At 40.2% G+C, this 21,924-nt stretch overlaps 1 protein-coding gene across 1 annotated transcript in view; it reads left to right on the top strand.

Annotated features, from left to right (window-relative positions):
- LOC124622463 (ubiquitin carboxyl-terminal hydrolase 3-like) overlaps positions 1–21,924 on the top strand; it is an 80,266-nt gene that overhangs the window by 39,789 nt on the left and 18,553 nt on the right. The window contains exons 8-9 of the mRNA XM_047148166.1: positions 12,756–12,874; positions 12,995–13,188. Of these exons, the coding sequence (XP_047004122.1) occupies positions 12,756–12,874; positions 12,995–13,188 (313 nt within the window). The remainder of the gene's footprint in view (positions 1–12,755; positions 12,875–12,994; positions 13,189–21,924) is intronic.

The following is a 21,924-nucleotide window of genomic DNA, read 5'->3' as shown; positions in this document are numbered from 1 at the left end:
TTTGTTTTAATGTGATGATCTGTTCTGGGCAGCTTCTCCAGGGTCTAAATGCTCCTTGATATTCTCCTAGCTTCTTTTCAAGTTGATCTTTACAGTGATTGTTGAGAATTCTTGACAATATTTTGTGTGTGCAATCCAATAAGAAAATGCCTCTGTAGTTGTGCGGATTTGGTTTTTCTCCTTTTTGTGTAATGAGTCTATGACAGATGTAGTCCATTGGTCTGGCAGCTCATCTCCGACCCAGATTTTAACTATGCATTGATGTAATGATATCTTCAGGGGTTCTGCTGTGTATTTCCAGAGTTCTGCAAATGTTTGATCTTCTCCACTTGCTTCATAGTTCTCGAGCTCACTCAAAGCTTCACCGACTTCCTGAATTGTCAGTGGGGTGTTTTTGTTGGAGTTTCTGTGTTTATTTCAAGAAGCTCAGGAGGATCCTTCGAATTTAGTAATTCGTTAAATGTTTATGCTAAAATGTCTGTGTTTCTTCTATCACTATGGGCCATTGTATTGTTTTTATCTTTTAGCATTAGTGTTGGGGGATCATATCTTTAGTGTTGTTTGCTAAATGTTTTGTAGTAATCTCATGAGTTTGAGTTCTTACTATTTGCTTCTGTCATAGAAAGTATATTTTTTTATATTGAGGTTTAACCCTCCTTAATATTTTTTGAATCATCTTTCTTTGTTTTGTGAGTTCCAAGTAAGATTCTTCTGTCTTTGATTCTGATACCTTAACCAGATATGGGGTCTATCTTCATCTGTTTTATCACATTTGTCATTCCACCACTGATGTTTTTTCCTAGGATTTATTGGAGCTACTTGTTCAGCTATTTGTTTCAATTCGTGAATTGTTTCATCCAGATCATCTGTTATTTTTATATTCTTAGTTTGTTCTTCATATGCCTTGTTATTTATCAATTTATGAGGGTCATAGGTTCTCTTCTTTTGTGGGTGGGATTTTTTCTCTCTCCATGGGGTGAATTTAATTTTTATTTTTATCAAGTTATGATCTAATCCGGTGTCAGTTCCATTCAGGATTTCCTTGTGCTAGTTCTTATCCATGCAGACATGATCCAACTGCCTTTCTCCTTTTGCCCAGTCTGGGTGTTTCCAGGTTTTAAGTTTATTTGGTCTTCTCATGAAGTATGTTGATTTTGAGATCATGTCACTTGTTTCTACAGAATCCACCAATCTCATGCCATTCTGGTGTGTTCTTCGTTGTGCTGGCCATTTCCCAATTACATCTCTGTATTTCTTTTTGCTTCCTAATTGGGCATTAAAGTCTCCAATTAAAATTTTGGTGTGATTTTTGTTGACGTCTGATTTAAAAGCTCGCAAAATCCATCCACATCTTCTCTGCGGTCTTTTCTATTATTTTTGTCATTAGTTGGGGCGTGGGCATTTATTATTGTGTATGTTATATGCAGTAGCCACCAGAAAGATTGCGGGAGGCGCACATCGGCACGGCGCGTCACGGACGGTAATTGCCGCAAGTAGAGTCCTGTTCACCAGAGGGCACGCGAGAATTCGGACGCGACCTCTGCCGGCGTAACAACAACAACAACTCAGACAGCACGGGCCATGCCCAGTCAGTCAACATCGGGCATGCCTAGGACACAGTCCCAGTCTACGCTAAGTGAAGTGCGACGTAAACGTGAACAGTGTTACTACATTATATTTGCCACTTTTATAGTTAAAGTTGAGAGCCTAGGAAATAGTGCATTGAATTGTATTATGGAATCTATCATTTTGAGGTTGACCACGAATCCTGTTTCGAATTGCAGGCATTGCTTAATTGCTCTTTTCCCTGGTATTCCCTTGTAAATTCTGTATCCTTGCGATTGCATTGGTTCGTGATCAGTGTTTCTCATTTCGTGAAGCCCGTTTATCAGAATCTCCTGGTTGATCTATTTCGTCTGTCAAAATATATTACATAATTGGATAGTTAAAAAAATTTCCTCTCTAAGTGGTGGCAGGAGATCTTGTAAAAAAGGGTTTGGGTTATACAAGTTTTCAGAGCCAGTGCCCCTTCATCTGGTAAAAGGGTTGAAGGGAAAGGAAGAGGAAGTGAAGGAAAAGGACTGGAGAAGTTCAGGAAAAGGGGTAGAGTTCAGAAAGTCATCCCGAGCCCCGGCTCAAGGCAGACAACGGACGGGATGTTATACGAGTGAATTCTCTGTTGTTTTTGGTGGATCTACTGTGTCCAAAGGTGTAGCTCTTCTTCATTGTAGAACAGTTTTTATGGGAATGTTGAGCTTGTTCCGGAAAATTCTACAAGTCTAATATGGACTCCTTCTTTATACGATTTGGGTTGGTCTATCAAAACAAAGGTGCTTTAGTTTCTTGAGCTGTGAAGAGGAAAATTTTGTTCTTCATTGTTTCTTTGTTCTGCTTTAGGAAACACTGTGTGGAAACTGTGGAAAAATCTGTTTTTTGTAAATAGTCAATCACCTCAACATTCCAACAGTTGCATTGCCTTTATCAGGTATAGGAACCCCCCCCCCCCCCCTCTCCACACACAAAAACACCTATTTTCATTCTATAAGGAAAGAATACAATTATAGATAGAATAAACTAGTGGGATCAGAAGTGTGGTTAATAAGGCTGTGAACATCCCAATGGCACAACATGATTTTCATAATGAAATTGTATTAATTGACAAATAGTCACAAATAATTAATATTTACCACACACAATTGATAGCCTCCTTAATAATGTGAAAAAGGAAACAAGTAGAAATAAAAACAATGCATTTGTTACCAACTGACACTAAAACAATATTTTAGTATTCCATTCCTGCCAAGAAACCTGCATAACAATCAAGTAGGTAGAGTACAAACAGTGAACAGCAGAACTGTTCTTATCAGCGATTGTTCAGGAAATGAAAAAATAAACAGAAAAAGCGGGAGTGTGCAATCCTTGAAAGAAAAACTGACAATAGCCTCTTTGAGATGGTTTGGCCACGACTAACAAAGGGGTGAAAAGAAAGAGACTATACCCAGATGTGATTGGTAGAAGGACTAGTAAGAGGATCAAGAAAGAGATGTCTGGACAAAGTGAAGTATGTAGTAACGACAGGAGTCAGTTGAGATATAGCTTTGAGGGAAGAATGATACTAGCAAAGACATGAAGACTGCTTGTAAACCACTCCTGGCCAACTGAAGAGGAAAACTGTTGTTGTTCCATTCATTGGAAAACATAAAATTTCTAGTCAATTAAAAAGATATGGTATTAAAATGAGCTATTACACAAAAATTAAAATAAACCATGTCCTTCCTTGCAGTTTTAACAAACTCGATACACATAAGGAACCAGGTGTTTACAATATCATATGCCCAGACTGTCAAAGTTTCTTTCATAGGGACATGATTTACCATACCTGAAAATACGTCAGCCTTGTCTGTAAATTGGCGTCATAAATATAAAATGGCAACTCGTCTTCATTACAGCAACCAGTATTCCAAACATCAATAAAGGTCTCTCACTCTGCCATATATAGTACTCTCAGGCACAAAAATCTCAACAGACTCTAGAAACACACAGACAGGTTTTCCAATCCACTGACGTTTTGAATAAACAGAGAGAGACAGACAGTAAGTACAAAAGATTATTCTCTAGATTCAGTAGTGACTACCTTAATACAACAGCCTCATGTGAACTAATAAACATAATTCCCTTATCTCAGCCTCAAATATAAGCACTCCATCCCATTTCACTTACTCTAGTCTCTCTCTCTCTCTCTCTCTCTCTCTCTCTCTCTCTCTCTGTGTGTGTGTGTGTGTGTGTGTGTGTGTGTGTGTGTGTGTGTGTGTGTGTGTGTGCGTGCGTGTGCGTGCGCCCCTCCTTCCCTCTCGCTAGCCTTCATGTTGTACTCACAATGTAGCTTACTTCATTTCATTTGTATGTATAAACTTAAATAATGTGAGGTATAAGGGGCATTCAAAAAGAAACAAGCCAGAGGTATAATTACAGAAACCAGTGCCTTTGTGTTAGAAGTATTGATCCTGGCTGTTGAGACACTTGTCCCACTGTGACACAAAAATGGCATAATCACAGGGAGGGATGTCCGGACCGTAGGGAGGGTGGCCAACAAACTCCCATTTGAATTTCTGCAGGAGTGCTACGACTGTGTTGGCTGTATGAGGCTTTGTGGTCAAGGTATGTGAGTAATGCTGGACATTCACTGTTGTCCCTTGCTGCAGGAAGTGAATCAGAAGGGGGCCATTTGTGGTCCCCTTAAAAAAGCTCTTAGAGGCAATCGATTCACCTCAGACTACGACGTCCTCTGTACACTTGGAACTGTTGACATCGCAGCCCCAGGAATTTTATGAGCCAGCCGTTCACCGCCTTGCGTCACAGTGGGACAAGTGTCTCAACAGCCAGGGTCAATACTTGTAACATACAGGTACTGGTTTCTATAATTATGCCTCCGGCTCATTTTGTTTTGAACGCCCCTTATACTTAATAGGTTACATTCTTGGCAAGTATAAATTACACTTAGCAATGGTAGCAGTAAATTGTAATGAATATTTTAAGTTACTCTGTGTTGTGCTGTATAAAAATACACTCACTGGCGCAATGGTGATTCTACTCCAAGAGAAGATTGAGCAGAACCAGAACATGTAAAATGTTGATTCACTTTAATACAATATAGACACAAAGATTTACTCAACTTTGTATAATCAAAATCCACAAGAATGTTATGAGAAATTCCAACTGTCTCTGAATGTTTAAGTCTCACTTTACACAGACTAATGTACAAGACACTTCTCTTGAAGAATAACTGACATTATGTTCACATTAATGTCTGCCTAAACATTTAGTGCACTGGTGGCCTATCTAAGGTGATGCTGTCATCTTGATTGTTGCCCATGAAAGGAAAAGGTCCTGAGTTTGTGTGTCAGTCTGGCACACAGTTTTAATCTGCCAGGAAGTTTCGTCTTGATTGTTGACTGCTATCTGCACAGCCACAAGTAGATGAGCCGTTCTGGTGTCACTGTACTCTTCTGTGGTTTTGTTGCGAGGTACCAATCATACTTCGGCACCATTCTGAATGTGAATGTGAACCAAAAAAATAACTGTCACTCCTCTAAATTTTTTAAATTTTAGTTTGTCCATCTGTAGAAAAGGGAATAATAATAATTGAGTAACATAAGTTAAATATTTATTGCTTGCTTCATATAGTACTGTCATAAACATGCTAAATCTTTCAAGATGGAAGTGCAAATGTGGAGGTGCTTCAGCAGTGCAGAAGACAGATGTTAGGACGTCAAATACAGACAATTTGTTACGGGACTGTGTTATATTTCTTTCTTTAATCCTGCCTGAGACATCTTCCTTGTAAAACAAACAACTGTGTCCTCCTGTTGCTGTTGAGTGAAAAACAGCATCAGATCTAACTTGTATTATGTGTGTACAATCCTTGAAACTGGAGTTGTAGCCCCGAAATGCTTCAACAGTAACGAGAAAAAAAAAAAAAAAGATTGGTACTAAATTTAGAGTATTATTAATAAAATATATCCCAAACTTAGTGTAGTGATAGTTTATCTTTGGTATAGTGTACAGAGTTCTGTTTCTAACTACTGCTTCATGGTTAATGTGTGTGCCTTGAATCTACTTATTTGATCTGAAGAACATAGTGATATATACAAATGAATCGAACTAATTCTAGATACAGTGCTACTTCATCCATGAAATGGTGACTCAGTTGATTTCACTTTCTACTATGTGTTTTTATGCTCCCGTTGTTCTCCTTCTCATAGTGCATGACTACTGTTGAATCGTCCTCTTTCACTTTCTTGTTCCTTGTTCGTAGAGTTGATTAATAAGGTATTGCTAATTCCTCACATTCCCTCGTGTTATCTTTTACCTTTTTGTAACTGTGACCACACTCCCACATGACTATGCAAACATATTGTTTAGATCTGTTCTGTTACGTTTTACTGTAACGATCTAGTTAACGATTTGTGAGGAGGGACAGGAAACTGCCATGATGTGCTGTGAATGACTATTTGTGGCATAATGTAAGATTAGAATTAAGAAAAACTCCACAATTTTCAGTTATTTTTGGGTTGTGTTTCTGAGCAGATAATTTCATAGTTTATTTCATTACATTAAACTGTGATGACTGTTCAATGGGAATGGGTACTAGATGTGAGTACACAGACAGTATGTATTGTTTTTTCAATGCCATACCTCAATGTCATGCAGAGCAATTAGAGTTCCTGCCATTAACCGCAAGATGCGATGGTGTCACATTTCCTTCTGCATCATTGCTCCATCTGGGTGTATGCTCAGTCTCCGATCTTGACATTGACAGGATGTTAAACTCTAATATTCTTCACTTCATCACAAACTTTATTTTATTGAAGAGAGGAAGCAATAATGTAACGGTATATTTGTTCTGAATAAAATAGAAAGAAACATTCCACATGGGAAAACAAATATTCAAAAAACAAAGATGCTGTGACTTAGCAAACAAGAAAGCACTGGCCTTTACATATGTCTGCCTGTGTCTGTATATGTGCGGATGGATATATGTGTGTGTGTGTGTGTGTGTGTGTGTGTGTGTGTGTGTGTGTGTGTGTGTATACCTGTCCCTTTATCCCCCTAAGGTAAGTCTTTCCGCTCCCGGGATTGGAATGACTCCTTACCCCCTCTCTTAAAACCCACATCCTTTCGTCTTTCCCTCTACTTCCCTCTTTCCTGATGAAGCAACTGTGGGTTGCGAAAACTTGAAATTTGTGTATGTGTTTGTGTGTTTTTTATTGTGTCTATCTACCAGTGTCTCATTTGGTAAGTCACAGCATCTTTGTTTTTTGGGTATATTCGTTCTCTATTATAACTAGTGGCAGCTATATTGTGACTGGAATCTATTAAGACTGGGAACGACTCTTGACTCTGCTGGGACTGGCCAGCAACCCGAAGGTGTCAAAATTGAGTTGCTGAGAGCAAACGGAAAGACAACAGCTGTGAAGGACAAACAACATTGATGACATGGTGGAAGAGAGAGTTCAAAGAATGAGACAAGATCAGAACCTAAGACACAGGAAATCCAAAAACAGACAGCAATGTGTAATGAGATCAGTACTCAACCACAATGAAATCACGACTGGTTGACTGAGTGTCTGCGTTGCTGGCTTGAAAGGGCACTCGGGAGTGCTGATAGGCTGCTAGGATGGGCATTTCTCTACATTTTTTGCCGCAGCAGTGGCAGCAGCACCCGCTGGACATAGAAGTGCCATCTAGTGGCTGTTGTTGTCATCAATGTCCATCCTTTCGGCGTACTTTCCAACTTAACGGGCTGGGGTAACTCCCCTCCCCCCCCCTCCCCCCCAGAAAGAGGAGGAGGGCCAACAAAGTTGAGGTGGTGAACGCAGTCCCAGGAGCGGCAGGGGTCTGGGCCAAGGGTTGAGAGACTGGAGAGGCGTAGACTGGTTCCGGACGCAAGCAGAACAGCTGCACTCCATGGCCTCCACGTCTGTGTTCAGTCCTGGCCATTAGGCATGTCGCCATGCATAAGGGGTTTCATCTGCGACATACCCCAATGTCCACAATGAAGGAATTAAAAACATAAGGGCACAGGGTAGATGGTGAGTTATCAACATCCGCGTCAAGCAGGTGAATATAGGAGAAAACTGACAAATGGTCAGGGAGAGGCTAGCTCAGGCCGGATGTTGTGGATTGATGATCTTCAAAAAATACGTGTGCCACCTATGGAGCTCATAGCGCATGACCTGCTGTAAGATGGGGTCACAACATGTACAGCAGCATTAGAGTAATGGGAAACCTGTCAAAGACATGCTGCTGTTCCATGTCGATGTGGAAACAGATGTCCTGTTGGTCCAATCCCAGGTTGGGTCCTGAGGGCAGATGAGAGAGGGCATACACATTTTTGTGTGGTTCTGTGGGCTTGTATCTAATGGTATAATTGCAGGAGTTGAAAAGTCCACAATGCTGGAACTGTTGTGCCACCCCTCTGGAGTATAGCCCAAAGGGTGCGACCAGTGCTTAGTGATAAGTAATGAGTGTTAACTTTGTTCCAAATAGGTAAACATGGTACTTCTTAATGGCAAAGGTAATGACCAATGCTTATTTTTATGTATGCAAGTAGTTCTTTTGAGTGGGTGCCAGTGTCTTTGCTCAGTAACATCAATATTCCTATGCACCAGTGCCACAGGAAGAAGTATCAGTGGGAAAAACCAGGGGATGTAATGGAGAAAAGGGCATAGAGTGGGGCACTGAGTGCAGTGCGCATTTCAGCTGTGAGAAAATGTGCTCATAGGCAACTGACCACCTGTACTTAAATGCCCTTCTTCTGCAGCTGGTTGAGATGACACATATGTGAGGCACTTGTGAGAGGAACATGGAATAATAATTAACCATCCCCAAAATCAGGCTGCAGTTCCTCTAAGTTTTGGGAGCAGTGTCAAGACTGAATAGCAGAAAATTTGCAGTCAGAGGGCTGGATCCTGTCTTTGTTAGCAAGTGCCCAAAGTACTCAACTTGCTCCTGAAAAACCTGCCATTTGTGAAAGTGGCACTTGAGCCCCACATCACTCGTCTTAGTAAAGAGGGTACAAAGTTTGCACAGGTAGTCCTCCCGTACAAGTGGGAATGTACATGGTTAACTGTTCCTTCCAAGTACCTCTGGGAGACTGCAGGAGCAGAAGAGATCCCAAAAGCCAAGCACTTGTATTAATATAAGCCAAAGGGGATGTTAATGGCCATAATGTGTTGGCGATTCCTTATGCAGCGATGCCTGTATATACCTGTTGGCAAGGTCTATCTCAGAAAAATATTCACTTCCAACTAGATTCGTGAGGAGTCTCTTGACGTGGAATGGAGTAGCTTTACACCTGTGCCTGGACTTTGATCGTCTTACCTGTGGTATGGCCCAAACTCTGGTTTTAACAGTTTCAATCACTCCAGCCTTGTGGAGGCAATTGAGTTAGTGCTTCATGGCTGTCCACAAGGAGAGAGGAAGAGGATGTGCCTGGCAGAAACATGCTATCTCGTCTGGACATCAGGAGGTACAAGCCTGGAAATCTGTCTGTAGTGCATCCCAGGCCAGGCGCGAATAGATGCACAAAGGTGGCACAGAGGTCATTGAGTTCCTGGAAGGGAGCCGTGTCTGAGATGAGGTCTCGTAAGTTTTGCAGAATCCAAACAGGTAGAAGGCATCTGGACTGAAAACATTACCAGCCAAGTGACTATTGACAGTAGAGTGACCTTTTTGTATGCAGCAGTGATTGTGAATCGACTATGGAGGCGACATAAACTATCACCATATGTCACCAATGTACGGTAGGGTGGCGTCAAGCCAGGGAACCCCAGAAAAGCATACGGAGGTTTATCAAGGAAACATTAGCTCTTGTGTTCACCTGGAAACAGTCATCCACAGTCGTGAGGTAGATAAACAACTTGGTAGTGGAAGAATTGCCCTGGGGAACAACTGCATGAAGTTGGTTTACTGTTCTTTGATGCATATAGGGAACAGGATCAGACTGTCACAATTGTTTTAGACAGACTGACCAGAAATGTCCATCTTCCCCACAACATGTGGGGTGCACCTAACAATCTGTACAGTTTGCACACGGATTGATGTGAAGCTGTCAGACATGATGGGAGGCCCTACTGCTTATGCTGACAGGGTGTGAGTGGCTGTTCAGAGGCTATTGTCAGGTCTGGAATTGATGAATTGTGATGCTGCCATCGGGAAAAGGACTTAAGGGTGTTCTGCCCCTGAGGCGACAGCTAGACAGTTCCTATGTGGGTTCATGTCATGACTTGTTAATTTACTGCCTGTATTATCTCAGAAGAGTACGCGGTTTTCAAAAAATCATCCAAGGAATGGTTTTCCAGTTTCAAGGCTTCTGTGGATACTTCCAGATCAGGAGCCGCTTGGACCACTGCATCATGAATCAAAGAAGTAACTATGAAGTTTTGCAAGCCAGGTTTACACAAGTGAAATCAAAATTCGAGGCACGGAGTGACCACATGAAATTGTTGTAAACAATAATTTGAAAGCAAGGAACATATATCCTCAAAAATTGTTGCAGCAGGATTAGAGAGTTGAACCAACTTCTTTACTGAGAAAAACTTCTCTGGGGAAGCCCAGGAAGGGTAGAGCAAGCAACCATTGGAGAGCACCATCTGCACTCTGGAAAATAGCAAAGTGCTGTTTCTGTTGTCGCAAATACACGTCCTAATACTCGTAGGTCTCGTTAATAGATGGAAACACAGGTGGGTGGCTCTGCCTGAGGAGCAACCACCATTTTATGGAACCTGCAGTTGATCCTTCAAAAGCTGAGTTTCCTGATTGAGAAGGAGAAATGCATTTTGCTCTTGCTGCAGCTGCTGATGCTGTTCTTGTTGCAGTTGCTGCTGCAGTAGCAGCTGTTGCTGCTCCACAAGTTTGGTACTCAAGGGACACTGCTGTCCTTTTATCTTGTTGCCAGCTGTAGTGACCAGAATCTGTCAAGACCAGGAACAACTTGGGAATCTGCAGGGACTGGTTGACTGGCTGAGGGCATCACCAGCAATTTTCTAAAAGTAAACTGAAAGACAACAACAGAGAAGGAGAAATAACCATGTGACACAGTGGAGTCCAACGAGTAAACCAAGATTGAAACTTAAGACATAGTGAATCCAGAACCAGACACAGTGATTTGTAGCAAGATCAGTACTAGAGTACTGTGAAATCACAACTGACTGACTGACTGAGCACTGTGCTGCTGGCTTTAAAGGGCAGTGCTGATAGTCTGGTAGGACAGCTCTAGACAGCACTGAAGTGGCTACAGCTGTGCTCGCAAATTATAGCAGCACTGTGTAGTGGCTGTTATCAAGGTCCATGCCTTTCAACGCACTGGGCTGGGATACGAGAAACTACAGTATTCATTTCAACATTCTGCACATTGTTACAAATCCACAATAAGATTATCCGGTGGAGGTAGCTTGTATCTGTTTACAGAATGGGTTATTTTATCTGTAATTGTGAAGACAAATTATGAAGGATGATAAATACACTGAAACATTGTGGTTACTGTATGCCTTAGAAAAAGTGCAAAAAATCAATTTTCTTATTGTGATTTTTATTGTGATTGATCTCTTTCGGAAGACAAACTGAGGCGTAGCGCCTTCGCATCCCTCCTGTCACTTGTTAGGACGATATCGTTATAGGCATGAGTCATCGACAGATGTCACCAACTGACATGGACCTGAGTTACAGAGCTGCACGTAGTTGTACTGGTAGGCGGCAGAGGTCAACAGTTGACGGACAGTGCTAGCAGTCGCAGTCAAAACAATGTTGTAAAGTTATGTTCGATTAATATTTAATGTATTTGCATAATTATAATTGTTTTATATGTGTAGTAATTAGCAGTGTGAGTGTTGTACGAGTGAAGAAGAACAGAAGTAAATGAAAATTGTTTTGTTTATTTACGAAGTACCAGTTAAACTATACAGGGGATTTACGATAGTTAAATGTGCAGTCAGTTTATGGTACTAATAAATTGTGAGTAGAACACAAATGAATTGATAATTTCAGGAGGAGTAATTTTGTAATTGATACTTTTCTAAATTTATTTATTTAGCAATTGCCATAGAAAGAAATGTTTTACTATGATTGGTCATTGAAGTAAAGCACGGGTTAGCGCGGGATAATACTGCAACCTGATTTGCTGTTTGTGATATCAGCCAATCAGAAAAATGCAGGCTCGTGTCAATCTATGCTGGGAACAAAGCCTTTGGTGTGATCTAGGGGGGGGTCGGGGCTGAGGGTTCGAACTAGTAACATCTCATTGAAAGCAGCTTCGACGAAAGTGCTGTAAAATCATGGAAAAATGCTAATTACTAGTTCGTGAAGTAGTACAAAGTGTATTTAAGTGAACGGTATAGTGGAAGTTGTGTGGAATTTCGGACGGAATATCAAAATTATTGCTTTTGACTGTTAGATCGCACAACACGCCACGTGGTTTTAACTAAGACTGGAACAGGTATTACGTGTAGAGCAGAGTGCACAACATTTGAGCGAGCATTTTCATAACTAAACGATCCGGTGAACTCCATTAACTTCAGTAACGGGTGTAAATACCATAAACTGGCTACGTGTGTGATTGTGGTGTGCGTGTTGCCACTTAGTACGGGTTTGGCAGTGTTAACTGTGATCTTTATCGTAAAAATACACCTGAAAATTTACATTGCCAAGTTAAAAATTTTATTTCGGTAGCTAGCCACATCCCATTTACCGGACAATTCCATGTATGTTGCGACCTGCAATAGACAGTAGTGCTCTAGTATTTTCTACTACAGCTTTTAGCTAGACAAATGAACATAGCTGGACACTGGCAGGGCGGTAGAAAGGAGCGTGCCGCGCCGCAAAACCTTTGTGTGACACTTTGTACTCAATGAGTGTAAGTTCTGGAATGTCATTATTAAAACAGGTCCCTAGGTCACTCCTCACTAAGATCCAGCCACAATAATTCCACACTGCAGAGTAATAATCTTCAACATCCCCATAATGAAATGTGTGCTGCATTACACTTGTTGCTAATATATCACATAAATGGTAAACCCACACATTAAATAAATGAAAAGAGATGTAAGCAATCATTTGCAAGACTTGCTAAGGTCTCTACATGCTTTATTAAGTGGATGAAAAGTTAACAATCATCTTAACGAAAAATTTTATTGGACTTGTCCATTTTGTTTTCTGTTTTTACGATTCTAATATTGAAGAGGTTGTTTTTATTTCAGATTGTTTAACAAGTTTTATAGAAGTTGAAGAACTGGCTGAAACTGAGCTGTATTACTGTAGCACTTGCAAGAGCAAACAACGGTCAACAAAACGCTTCTGGATTCATCGGCTACCAAATGTAAGTGTAGGAGCAATTTTTTCATTTGTCTTTGCTGTTTGTTTATCTTACTGAAAAAATAAATTTACGTTAAAATGAATAACAGTTTGATTTTACAGAAAGTGCATATATGTTTTCCAGGTGTTGTGTCTTCATTTGAAGAGATTCAGATGGCATAACTTTTTCAGAACGAAAATAGATACAAATATATCATTTCCTGTTACTGCGTTAGACATGTCACAGTATGTGCTGAGCAATCTGCACGATACCCGTAGATCAGGAAGTGGTAGCAACTTATATGATTTGGCTGCTGTTATTGTCCATCATGGATCTGGGTGAGTATTACAATGAAACATCCTCAGTAGTAATTTTTTTGGGTTATCTTTCATGACATAAGACTTCTATATTGGATTTCTTTGAGAATTATGAATGTTTCAAACAGGAAATAGGAAACAGATTTGACAATTTTCTACATCGGCAAATGACAAATATTCATGTTTAGGATCTTAAAGGTTGATTGAAAACAAAGAAGTAAGGGAAACATTGGAATAATGATTTTGCAGAAGTATGAATCTTCAAATGTCTTCGTAGATGGGAACATGACACACACAACAAGAGTTTTAAAGTTACAAAAGTAATTCCTTACTTCAGCTTATACCTGACTGTTGAGCAAACTCTCCTATTTTCTTCTGTCTTCTGCCCTCACATCTTCCTTCCTCTCTCTTTCTGTCACATTTTGACAAAGTATGATCCATTTCTAACAGTACTGTATAGTGATCAATTATTTACTGTTCTTCAATGTTTCATATAATTCTCTACTTTGTTTCTGTTACGTGCTATGTAATGTTCCATTCTTACTTGGTTGTAGATTCGGTGTACAGATTTTCTGTGTGAATTATTTGTTATTGTAGTGAGTTGTTTGGAACTTCATGTTGAAGATCTTTTTAACACTTTGAAAACTGACCACTTAGAAGCATGGCAGACATATAAAACGGCCATTTAAGCCTTTATTTAAAGTTTCACTGGTACATGTGTAAGTGGTATATCTTCAAGAGTAATACATACTGATAAAAGACTGGGAGTATAGATTTAGTTTTCATATTTACTTTAGTTATTTAATAGATCGTGTATTTTAAAATCGTGGTATTGTACAATTATTCTTCAAGAAAATGGGTGAGGTGAGTTATTGAGCAATTTCTTTCTCTTGAGCATCCTAAATTTCTTGGTCATTCGATAAATTGCATGACAAAAGTGACGTTGCAGCAGAATTACAGCACACTGGGAAACTGAAACTGAATAAGTAAATGCGTGAAATTATGTTAGTGTTATCACGTACCGGCTCAGCCATTGGTGACAACAGCTGTTACGTTTGCTAATGTTCCTTTGGCAATAATTGTATAAATTGACAACAGAAGGCAGCACCAGTCACAGGCAGGTAGGAAAACATCCATACATCGTTTTCCTACGAAGTAAACCCAGTTTTCAAGTGATAGATTCCTTGCGCATCAAGAAAATCATGGCTCGATCCATATTTAGCGCTCTTATCGAGTGGTACTACAAAAGCCAAGAAATATAGTAAATATAAACATGAACACGCCATGTTGCAAGATCCCCTCACTTCTAAACTGATACTGTTATTACTCAGCTTAGCCACGAGTCCGTAGAGGGTGGTATATGTGACGTACAGTACAACTGGTCAGTATTTCCATCCGGAATTTGCGAGTGTAAGTCGGACCTTCCTTGGCGGGTCGTATCGTCAGATTTCCTCCTGCCTGTGCGTGGTGCAGCTCTCATAAATGTCGTCCTGTGCAGATTCGTCATTGGCGCATTGGATTTCTCTGTTGGTGGAAGCTTATTATCTGAAATTACTGTCGATCAACTTTGGGGTATCTATTTACTCAAAATTAACATTCTGAATCTTTAGTAGTATGTAGTATGCAGAAGGTTTTGGGCCATTATTATATTGCGTATGCCCATTGCAAACAGTGTATAACACTAATGACATGGAAAGTGTAATATTATAGTAAAGTATGTAGTCAGTGTTGCGGTGTGCTGTTGGAATTTGTAGCAGTAGTACTGTTGTTGAGGAACAAACATGCCAGTAAGATAGTATTATGAAACATTCAACCATTTGTTACTTCCATGTAAATATAGTATTGAAAAATGCTGGTGGAAGTAAATAATTTAAGGAGTAAAAGTTGTCAAAATTCATATAGACAAAACTGAAAGCTTCGCAGATTTTCATCCCAATGATGGGGTTATCAACAAATGCACGCATGCTTGCGCACGCGCGCTCGCGCGCGCGCGCACACACACACACACACACACACACACACACACACAAAATTAGTAGAAAAACATGTAGTTAAAATGGAGAAAATGTGAGGAAAGAGATGAAAAGCAATTTGAGATAAAATATCTCCCATGATCACCCACAGTCACACTTTCTCACATCACAGAAGATGGTGTTCAGATGTTTTAAAACTGTTAACTAAGTCTAAGTAAGACGAGAGGAAAGCTAAGGCAGATTTGCAGGAGTATCTGGTTGGCTAATCAGTTACAAAAATGGCATGGATGAGCAAGCTACCCAGATACCACATTAAAAACATTGCCCTAAACTTTTAGGAAGCAGTGAGGACAATTTCCAAAGCCTTGAAAGCCATACCACATTCAATTGTCATTTAAAATACAAGGCAAATTTTTTGGCAGTTCAGCTGCTGCCACTCAGTCTGAAAATAAAACAGTCTAGTAAAATGTGGTGCACCGTAATCTGTACACCACAAGCACAAAACATTGGAGGGTCTTCTTGCTAGAGCATAAAGCCAAGCGTTATATGGCTGTGGCCTATGCAAAGACGAGTAAGGAGGATCTCACCACCTCCTGGATGGAAGCTGCCATAAAATGGGAGTCATAAGAGATCAGTCTGTTACTCTGTTATAAAGTATACAGGAGTTTGTGAGTATACATAAGAAAATCGGGAAACTCAGTTTCACTCAGCTCTCAAGATCGATGCTTAATCACTTTAAACGACAACTTCCGGTGACACAAATCCGCATTATATTTTAGTCCATCACAAAGGTTGACTTTTGAGTCCTAGTTACTTCCTTATCTATTTAGACATAAACTATCCCAAGAAAGTCTACAAACAAAGTTTCAAGAACTGGCTTTAAATGACAACTCTAGGAATATACTACAATCCCTTACATATCACTCACAAAGGGATCGTGAGGATAAGATTTGAATAATTGTAGCATGCATAGAGGCATTCAGTCATTTATTCTTCCAGTGCTCCATACGTGAATGGAACGGGTATAAACTCTAATCACTGGTACAACGGGACGTACTGTCTACTATACGCTTTATGGTGGTTTGCAGAGTATAGATGTAGGTATGGGTCTGTTCAGGTGACACTCTCTGCTATGGTTACTGTATATGTTGTATGTTTGGTTTGTCCTTGGATAACACAATACCAACACGAGGTGTTTTGGATTATGGCCATATATTTAATTTGTCACAAAAAACTAGTGGACACTCCATGAAATAACAATCATAAATTAGGTATGAATTATTTATTCTGATATGAAAAAACTGATGAGATAACATACTTACTTGAAAGGACTTAGTTAAATCGTACCTCAAAGTAGCTCCCCATAAATAACAAGCCAATTTTTTTATACAGTTTGATCCCCACTAATGAGGCTATTATCTACAACTTAAGAGAAACACTTAGCCAAATGGCAGTCCCAGTCTCTCCTGGTGTTAGAAATATGCACAATTTTGTTCAAGTTATTGTATGCATATTTGTTGAGAGCTATATAACGTGAAAAAAAAAGAGTTTATACACTAACTAGGTAAAATCTTTGCTTGTGAACTGCAGTAGTTTGACAGTATCTTAAATAGGCTGTGGTTATGTTGCCTGTTGGCCTCTGTCTTGGGTTCTTTGGCTAACATTTGTTGCCTTTTTTTCCAGCATGAGTGGCTGAAGGATTTTTCTGTCACCTATCACTTTTTTCACCTCTGACAATGATTGTTAATATGAAAAAATGTAGAGATGCACTGTGGTTTGGAGTCCATGTTAAACTGTAGGCCCTAGATTCAAAAAGTAATACTATTTAAATAAGAGAGCAGCATAGCACCTCTAATAGGATCAAGTTTAGTAAAGCAGTGTGTTGCTCAAACCAACCTTGGGATTCATAACAGCTTTACTGTCAGTAGTTGGAGTGTCATCCTAGATTTGACAAACAGATCTTTTAATGTGTAATATTGGCATAAGCCATCCTCACATAGGACATGAACAAGGTGTGGGACATGTTCTTTGAATCATAACATAGAATTCCACATTTTGGGTGGTGGCGCAGTGGTTAGCACACTGGACTCTCATTCGGGAGGACGGCGGTTCACTCCCGTCTCCAGCCATCCTGATTTAGGTTTTCCGTGATTTCCCTAAATCATTTCAGGCAAATGCCGGGATGGTTCCTTTGAAAGGGCACGGCCGACTTCCTTCCCCATCCTTCCCTAACCCGAGCTTGCGCTCCGTCTCTAATGACCTCGTTGTCGACGGGCCGTTAAACAACACTAGCCTAACCTAACCATCCACATTTTGGAGCATACTAATTATGTAATACATAGAAACTCACATAAGATTTTTGCAGTGTGTTACGAATTTGAGCAAAATGCTGTCGTATTAGTGGCTGAAATGAACAGCCACCATATTAATGTTTTGTAGCTTATGTTCTGTATTTAGTGCTACGAAATAGTCCCATTTCAGGGACCAGCACATTAAAGATTTTTTTTTTTTATTATTTATTTATTTATTTTTTTTCTCAATAAAGTATTAAATTGGTAGAAACTACTGTACTGCTAAATCCTAAGGTTTAGGTGGGAATATGAATCTGCCAGTTGTTTCTTACAGGACCAACTGGAAAAAGGATGTCTGTAACTTTTTATATTTGCAGTACGTGATGTTCAGAACTATCAGTTACCCAAAGTCCGCCCATGGTAGCTGTGTGGTCAGTGCAACGGAATGCCAATCCTAAGGGCCCAGGTTTGATTTCCGGCTGGGTCGGAGATTTTTCTCCGCTCAGGGACTGGGTATTGTGTTGTCCTAATAATCATAATTTCATCCCCATTGATGCACAAGTCGTCGAAGTGGCGTCAAATAGAAAGACTTGCCCCCGGCGAACGGTCTACCCGATGGGAGACTCTATTCACGCGACATTTACATTTACATTTTAGTTACCCAAAGCAATGGAAAATTCAGGATGGAATGTAACACTGTTACGAAAAGGAAAGTAACTACTTACAATATAGTGGAGGTGCTGAGTCGCAGATAGGCACAACAAAAAGACTGTCGCAAATAAAGCTTTCGGCCATTAAGGCCTTTGTCAAAACACACACACACACACACACACACACACACACACACGTGTGTGCACAAATGCAAACGCAACTCGCACGCAGGACTGTGTGTGGTTTCAGTTGCCTGAGACTGCAGCTCTGTGTGTGTGTGTGTGTGTGTGTGTGTGTGTGTGTGTGTGTGTGTGTGTGTGTCTATTGTTGACAAAGGCCTTAATGGCCAAAATTTTTATTTGGGACAGTCTTTTTGTTGCGCCTATCTGCAACTCAGCATCTCCTCTGTATGGTGAGTAGCAACTTCCCTTTTCATAATATTGATTTAGTTATTCAAAGCGGGTTCATGCAACTCTAAAAAATTGACTTTCAAGTTTTTAAATTGTCTTTATTTCACTAAAGCTAAGACAAATAGTAGGGGGGCCTTGCGACTTTTTGGTAGAATGCTTGCTTGTCCCTGGGATGGCCTGGGTTCAGTTCCTGCCAGTGGGGATTTTTAAACATTGCTGTGAAATGCAAGATATATTTAAAAAAAAAACCACAGATATCACTTGACACTGGTGCTTGCTATTTCAAGTCTTGTTTTTGCCCCCCCCCCCCCCCCCTTTTTCTCTCATTCAGTTATATACCTACATGATTCAAATGTAAAATTCATCAAATATATGCTAATTAACACCTAGTTGTCATCATCTATGAAAAATGCGTATCATCTTATTTCTAGTTACATATTGTATGCAAAATTTCAGATTTCATTGCACATACCCATTGCTGATTACCAATCTTTTATAAAAGGCTGTTAATGGAGAGTGTTTAAATAGTCAAACTATCCTAAAAAAATTAGGACAAAAATGAAAAATCAATTGCTGTTTATTTGGACTGCGTTAATGTTTTGTAGCACAGATGTGGTATCATGTGGTCCAACGATGAGCAACATAAAAACACATGAAACAATAATTTTATGGCATTGAGCACACTGAACAAATACTGCATTTTTATTGTGTTCCCTCACAAGCAATTTTCATAAATATGACACTTAAGAAACATGTTAGCACATATTTGATGGAATTTTATATTTAAATGACTTCGGTATTCTAATGACCCATAGTAAACTCAGACCAGCGATTACCCATCTCTGATGATATTGATTTTTTTTAAATTGTGTTATTTATTTTTTATTACTATTTTTTGCTTGCTTATGTATTTTAATGCATTGTGCAAAGGCTTGTAGAGCATACACCTTGTTTAAAAATTTGCCTTGGCTGGGAAGTGGACAAAGGATACCCACATGGCAGGCAACAGTTGTGCTACAGAGCCACAGGGCGGTGTGCTATAAATATAAAAAATTACAAAAATCTGATTGACATATGGTATCCTTATTAAACAGTTCTGCTGTACGTCTCTACTGATAGTGCCTGAACATAATCAGAATATTTGGGACTTCATTTTCTTGTTCAAATTTGTTCTATTATCGCTTATGTTTTGTCAAAGAGATAATGGAATATTTTTGAAGTTTGTTTACATCATCTTAAGTGCCATTGAATTCATTGACACCTTCACATTTTTTTTCTGTGCATCTTTGAGAAAGTAATGAAGTTCACACAACTTTTCCATGCATGTTCCTTTGGGGGACAAAGTGGTGTGCTTGTTGCACCATACTAGTGGTGGCAGTATACATAATTTGTTACTCTTGACTACCCCTTTGCATAATTCGTTACTTGTGAGATGGCATAGAATCCTTGCTGCCGTCTTTTGAAGGATGAGTATTTGTACACTTTACTATCGCATATCACTATACTTAAATTCTTTATGTGACTATACTAGTGAAAGATACACCATACACAATTGTTCATAGCTAAGAACTTGTTATACAGGGTGTCACACCTAACATTGCCGCTGGATGTATTTCGTAAACCACATCAAATACTGACGAATCGATTCCACAGACTGAACGTGAGGAGAGGGGCTAGTGTAATTGGTTAATATAAACCATAAAAAAATGCACGGAAGTATGTTTTTTAACACAAACCTACATTTTTTTAAATGGAACCCCGTTAGTTTTGTTAGCACATCTGAAAATATAAACAAATACGTAATCAGTGCCGTTTGTTGCATTGTAAAATGTTAATTACATCCGGAGATATTGTAACCTAAAGTTGACGCTTGAGTACCACTCCTGCGCTGTTCGATTGTGTGTATCGGAGAGCACCGAATTACGTAGGGATCCAAAGGGAATGGTGATGGCCCTTAGGTACAGAAGAGACTGGAACAGCACATCACATCCACATGCTGACACCTTTTCATTGGTCTTTTTCACTGACGCACATGTACATTACCATGAGGGGCGAGGTACATGTAGACACGTGGTTTCCGTTTTCATTTCCGGAGTGGAATAGAGTGTGTCCCGACATGTCAGGCCAATAGATGTTCAATGTGGTGGCCATCATTTGCTGCACACAATTGCAATCTCTGGCGTAATGAATGTCATACAAGCCGCAGTACGACGACTTGCAGTGCTCATGCAAGCTTCTGCCAACAGCAAAATGTGTCAAAGGCTTTAGGAAGACTATGCAATGCTTCATACCAATGAATTGCCTCCGATGAGCGTCACTTCACGACTATTTACATTAGATTTGTTTTAGCAGTTAAGAGGGGGCTCTTGCACATGCACAGTTGAGTCGCGTTAGAGTAGTAGATTCTCCCGCTTCTGGCTACAGGAATGTGGCTGTGGCTGTTGGCTATGCGAGAGGTCGGAGCAAGCAGCCAGATGCTACTGGGAAAAGGGGGCGCCAAATTCATATTCTTGAGGGGAAAAACCTTGTTTCACAAAGTGCCTAGCATCCAGTGCACATTGGTCTATCTATTATTCATATGAATAAAATAGAAAGAAACATTCCACATGGGAAAAATATATTAAAAACAAAGATCCCGTGACTTACCAAACAGGAAAGCGCTGGTAGATCGACACAATAAAAAAACACACACACAAAATTTCAAGCTTTCGCAACCAACGGTTGCTTCGTTAGGAAAGAGGGAAGGAGAGGGAAAGACGAAAGGATGTGGGTTTTAAGGGAGAGGGTAAGGAGACATTCCAATCCCGGGAGCGGAAAGACTTATCTTAGGGGGAAAAAAAGGACAGGTACACACACACACACACACACACACACACACACACACACACACACACACATATACAGACACAAGCAGACATATTTAAAGCAAAGAGTTTGGGCAGAGATGTCAGTCGAGGCGGAAGTGCAGAGGCAAAGATGATGTTGAATGACAGGTGAGGTATGAGTGGCGGCAACTTGAAATTAGCGGAGGTTGAGGCCTGGTGGATAAGGGGAGAGAGGATATATTGAAGGGCGAGTTCCCATCTCCGGAGTTCTGATAGGTTGGTGTTAGTGGGTAGTATCCAGATAACCCGGACGGTGTAACACTGTGCCAAGATGTGCTGGCCGTGCACCAAGGCATGTTCAGCCACAGGGTGATCCTCATTACCAACAAACACTGTCTGCCTGTGTCCATTCATGTGAATGGACGGTTTGTTGCTGGTCATACCCACATAGAAAGCGTCACAATGTAGGCAGGTCAGTTGGTAAATTAAGCAACAGTACCTCCATTATGACAGCTGCCACCCATTCCATATCAAACGGTCCCTTCCCTACAGCCTAGGCCTTCGTGGCAAACGAATCTGCTCCAGTCCTGAATCCCTGAACCATTAC

The sequence above is a fragment of the Schistocerca americana genome, chromosome 7 (genome assembly GCF_021461395.2).
Source record: "Schistocerca americana isolate TAMUIC-IGC-003095 chromosome 7, iqSchAmer2.1, whole genome shotgun sequence".
NCBI classification, from domain to species: Eukaryota; Metazoa; Arthropoda; class Insecta; order Orthoptera; family Acrididae; genus Schistocerca; species Schistocerca americana.
This window is presented reverse-complemented; position numbering and strand designations above follow the sequence as displayed.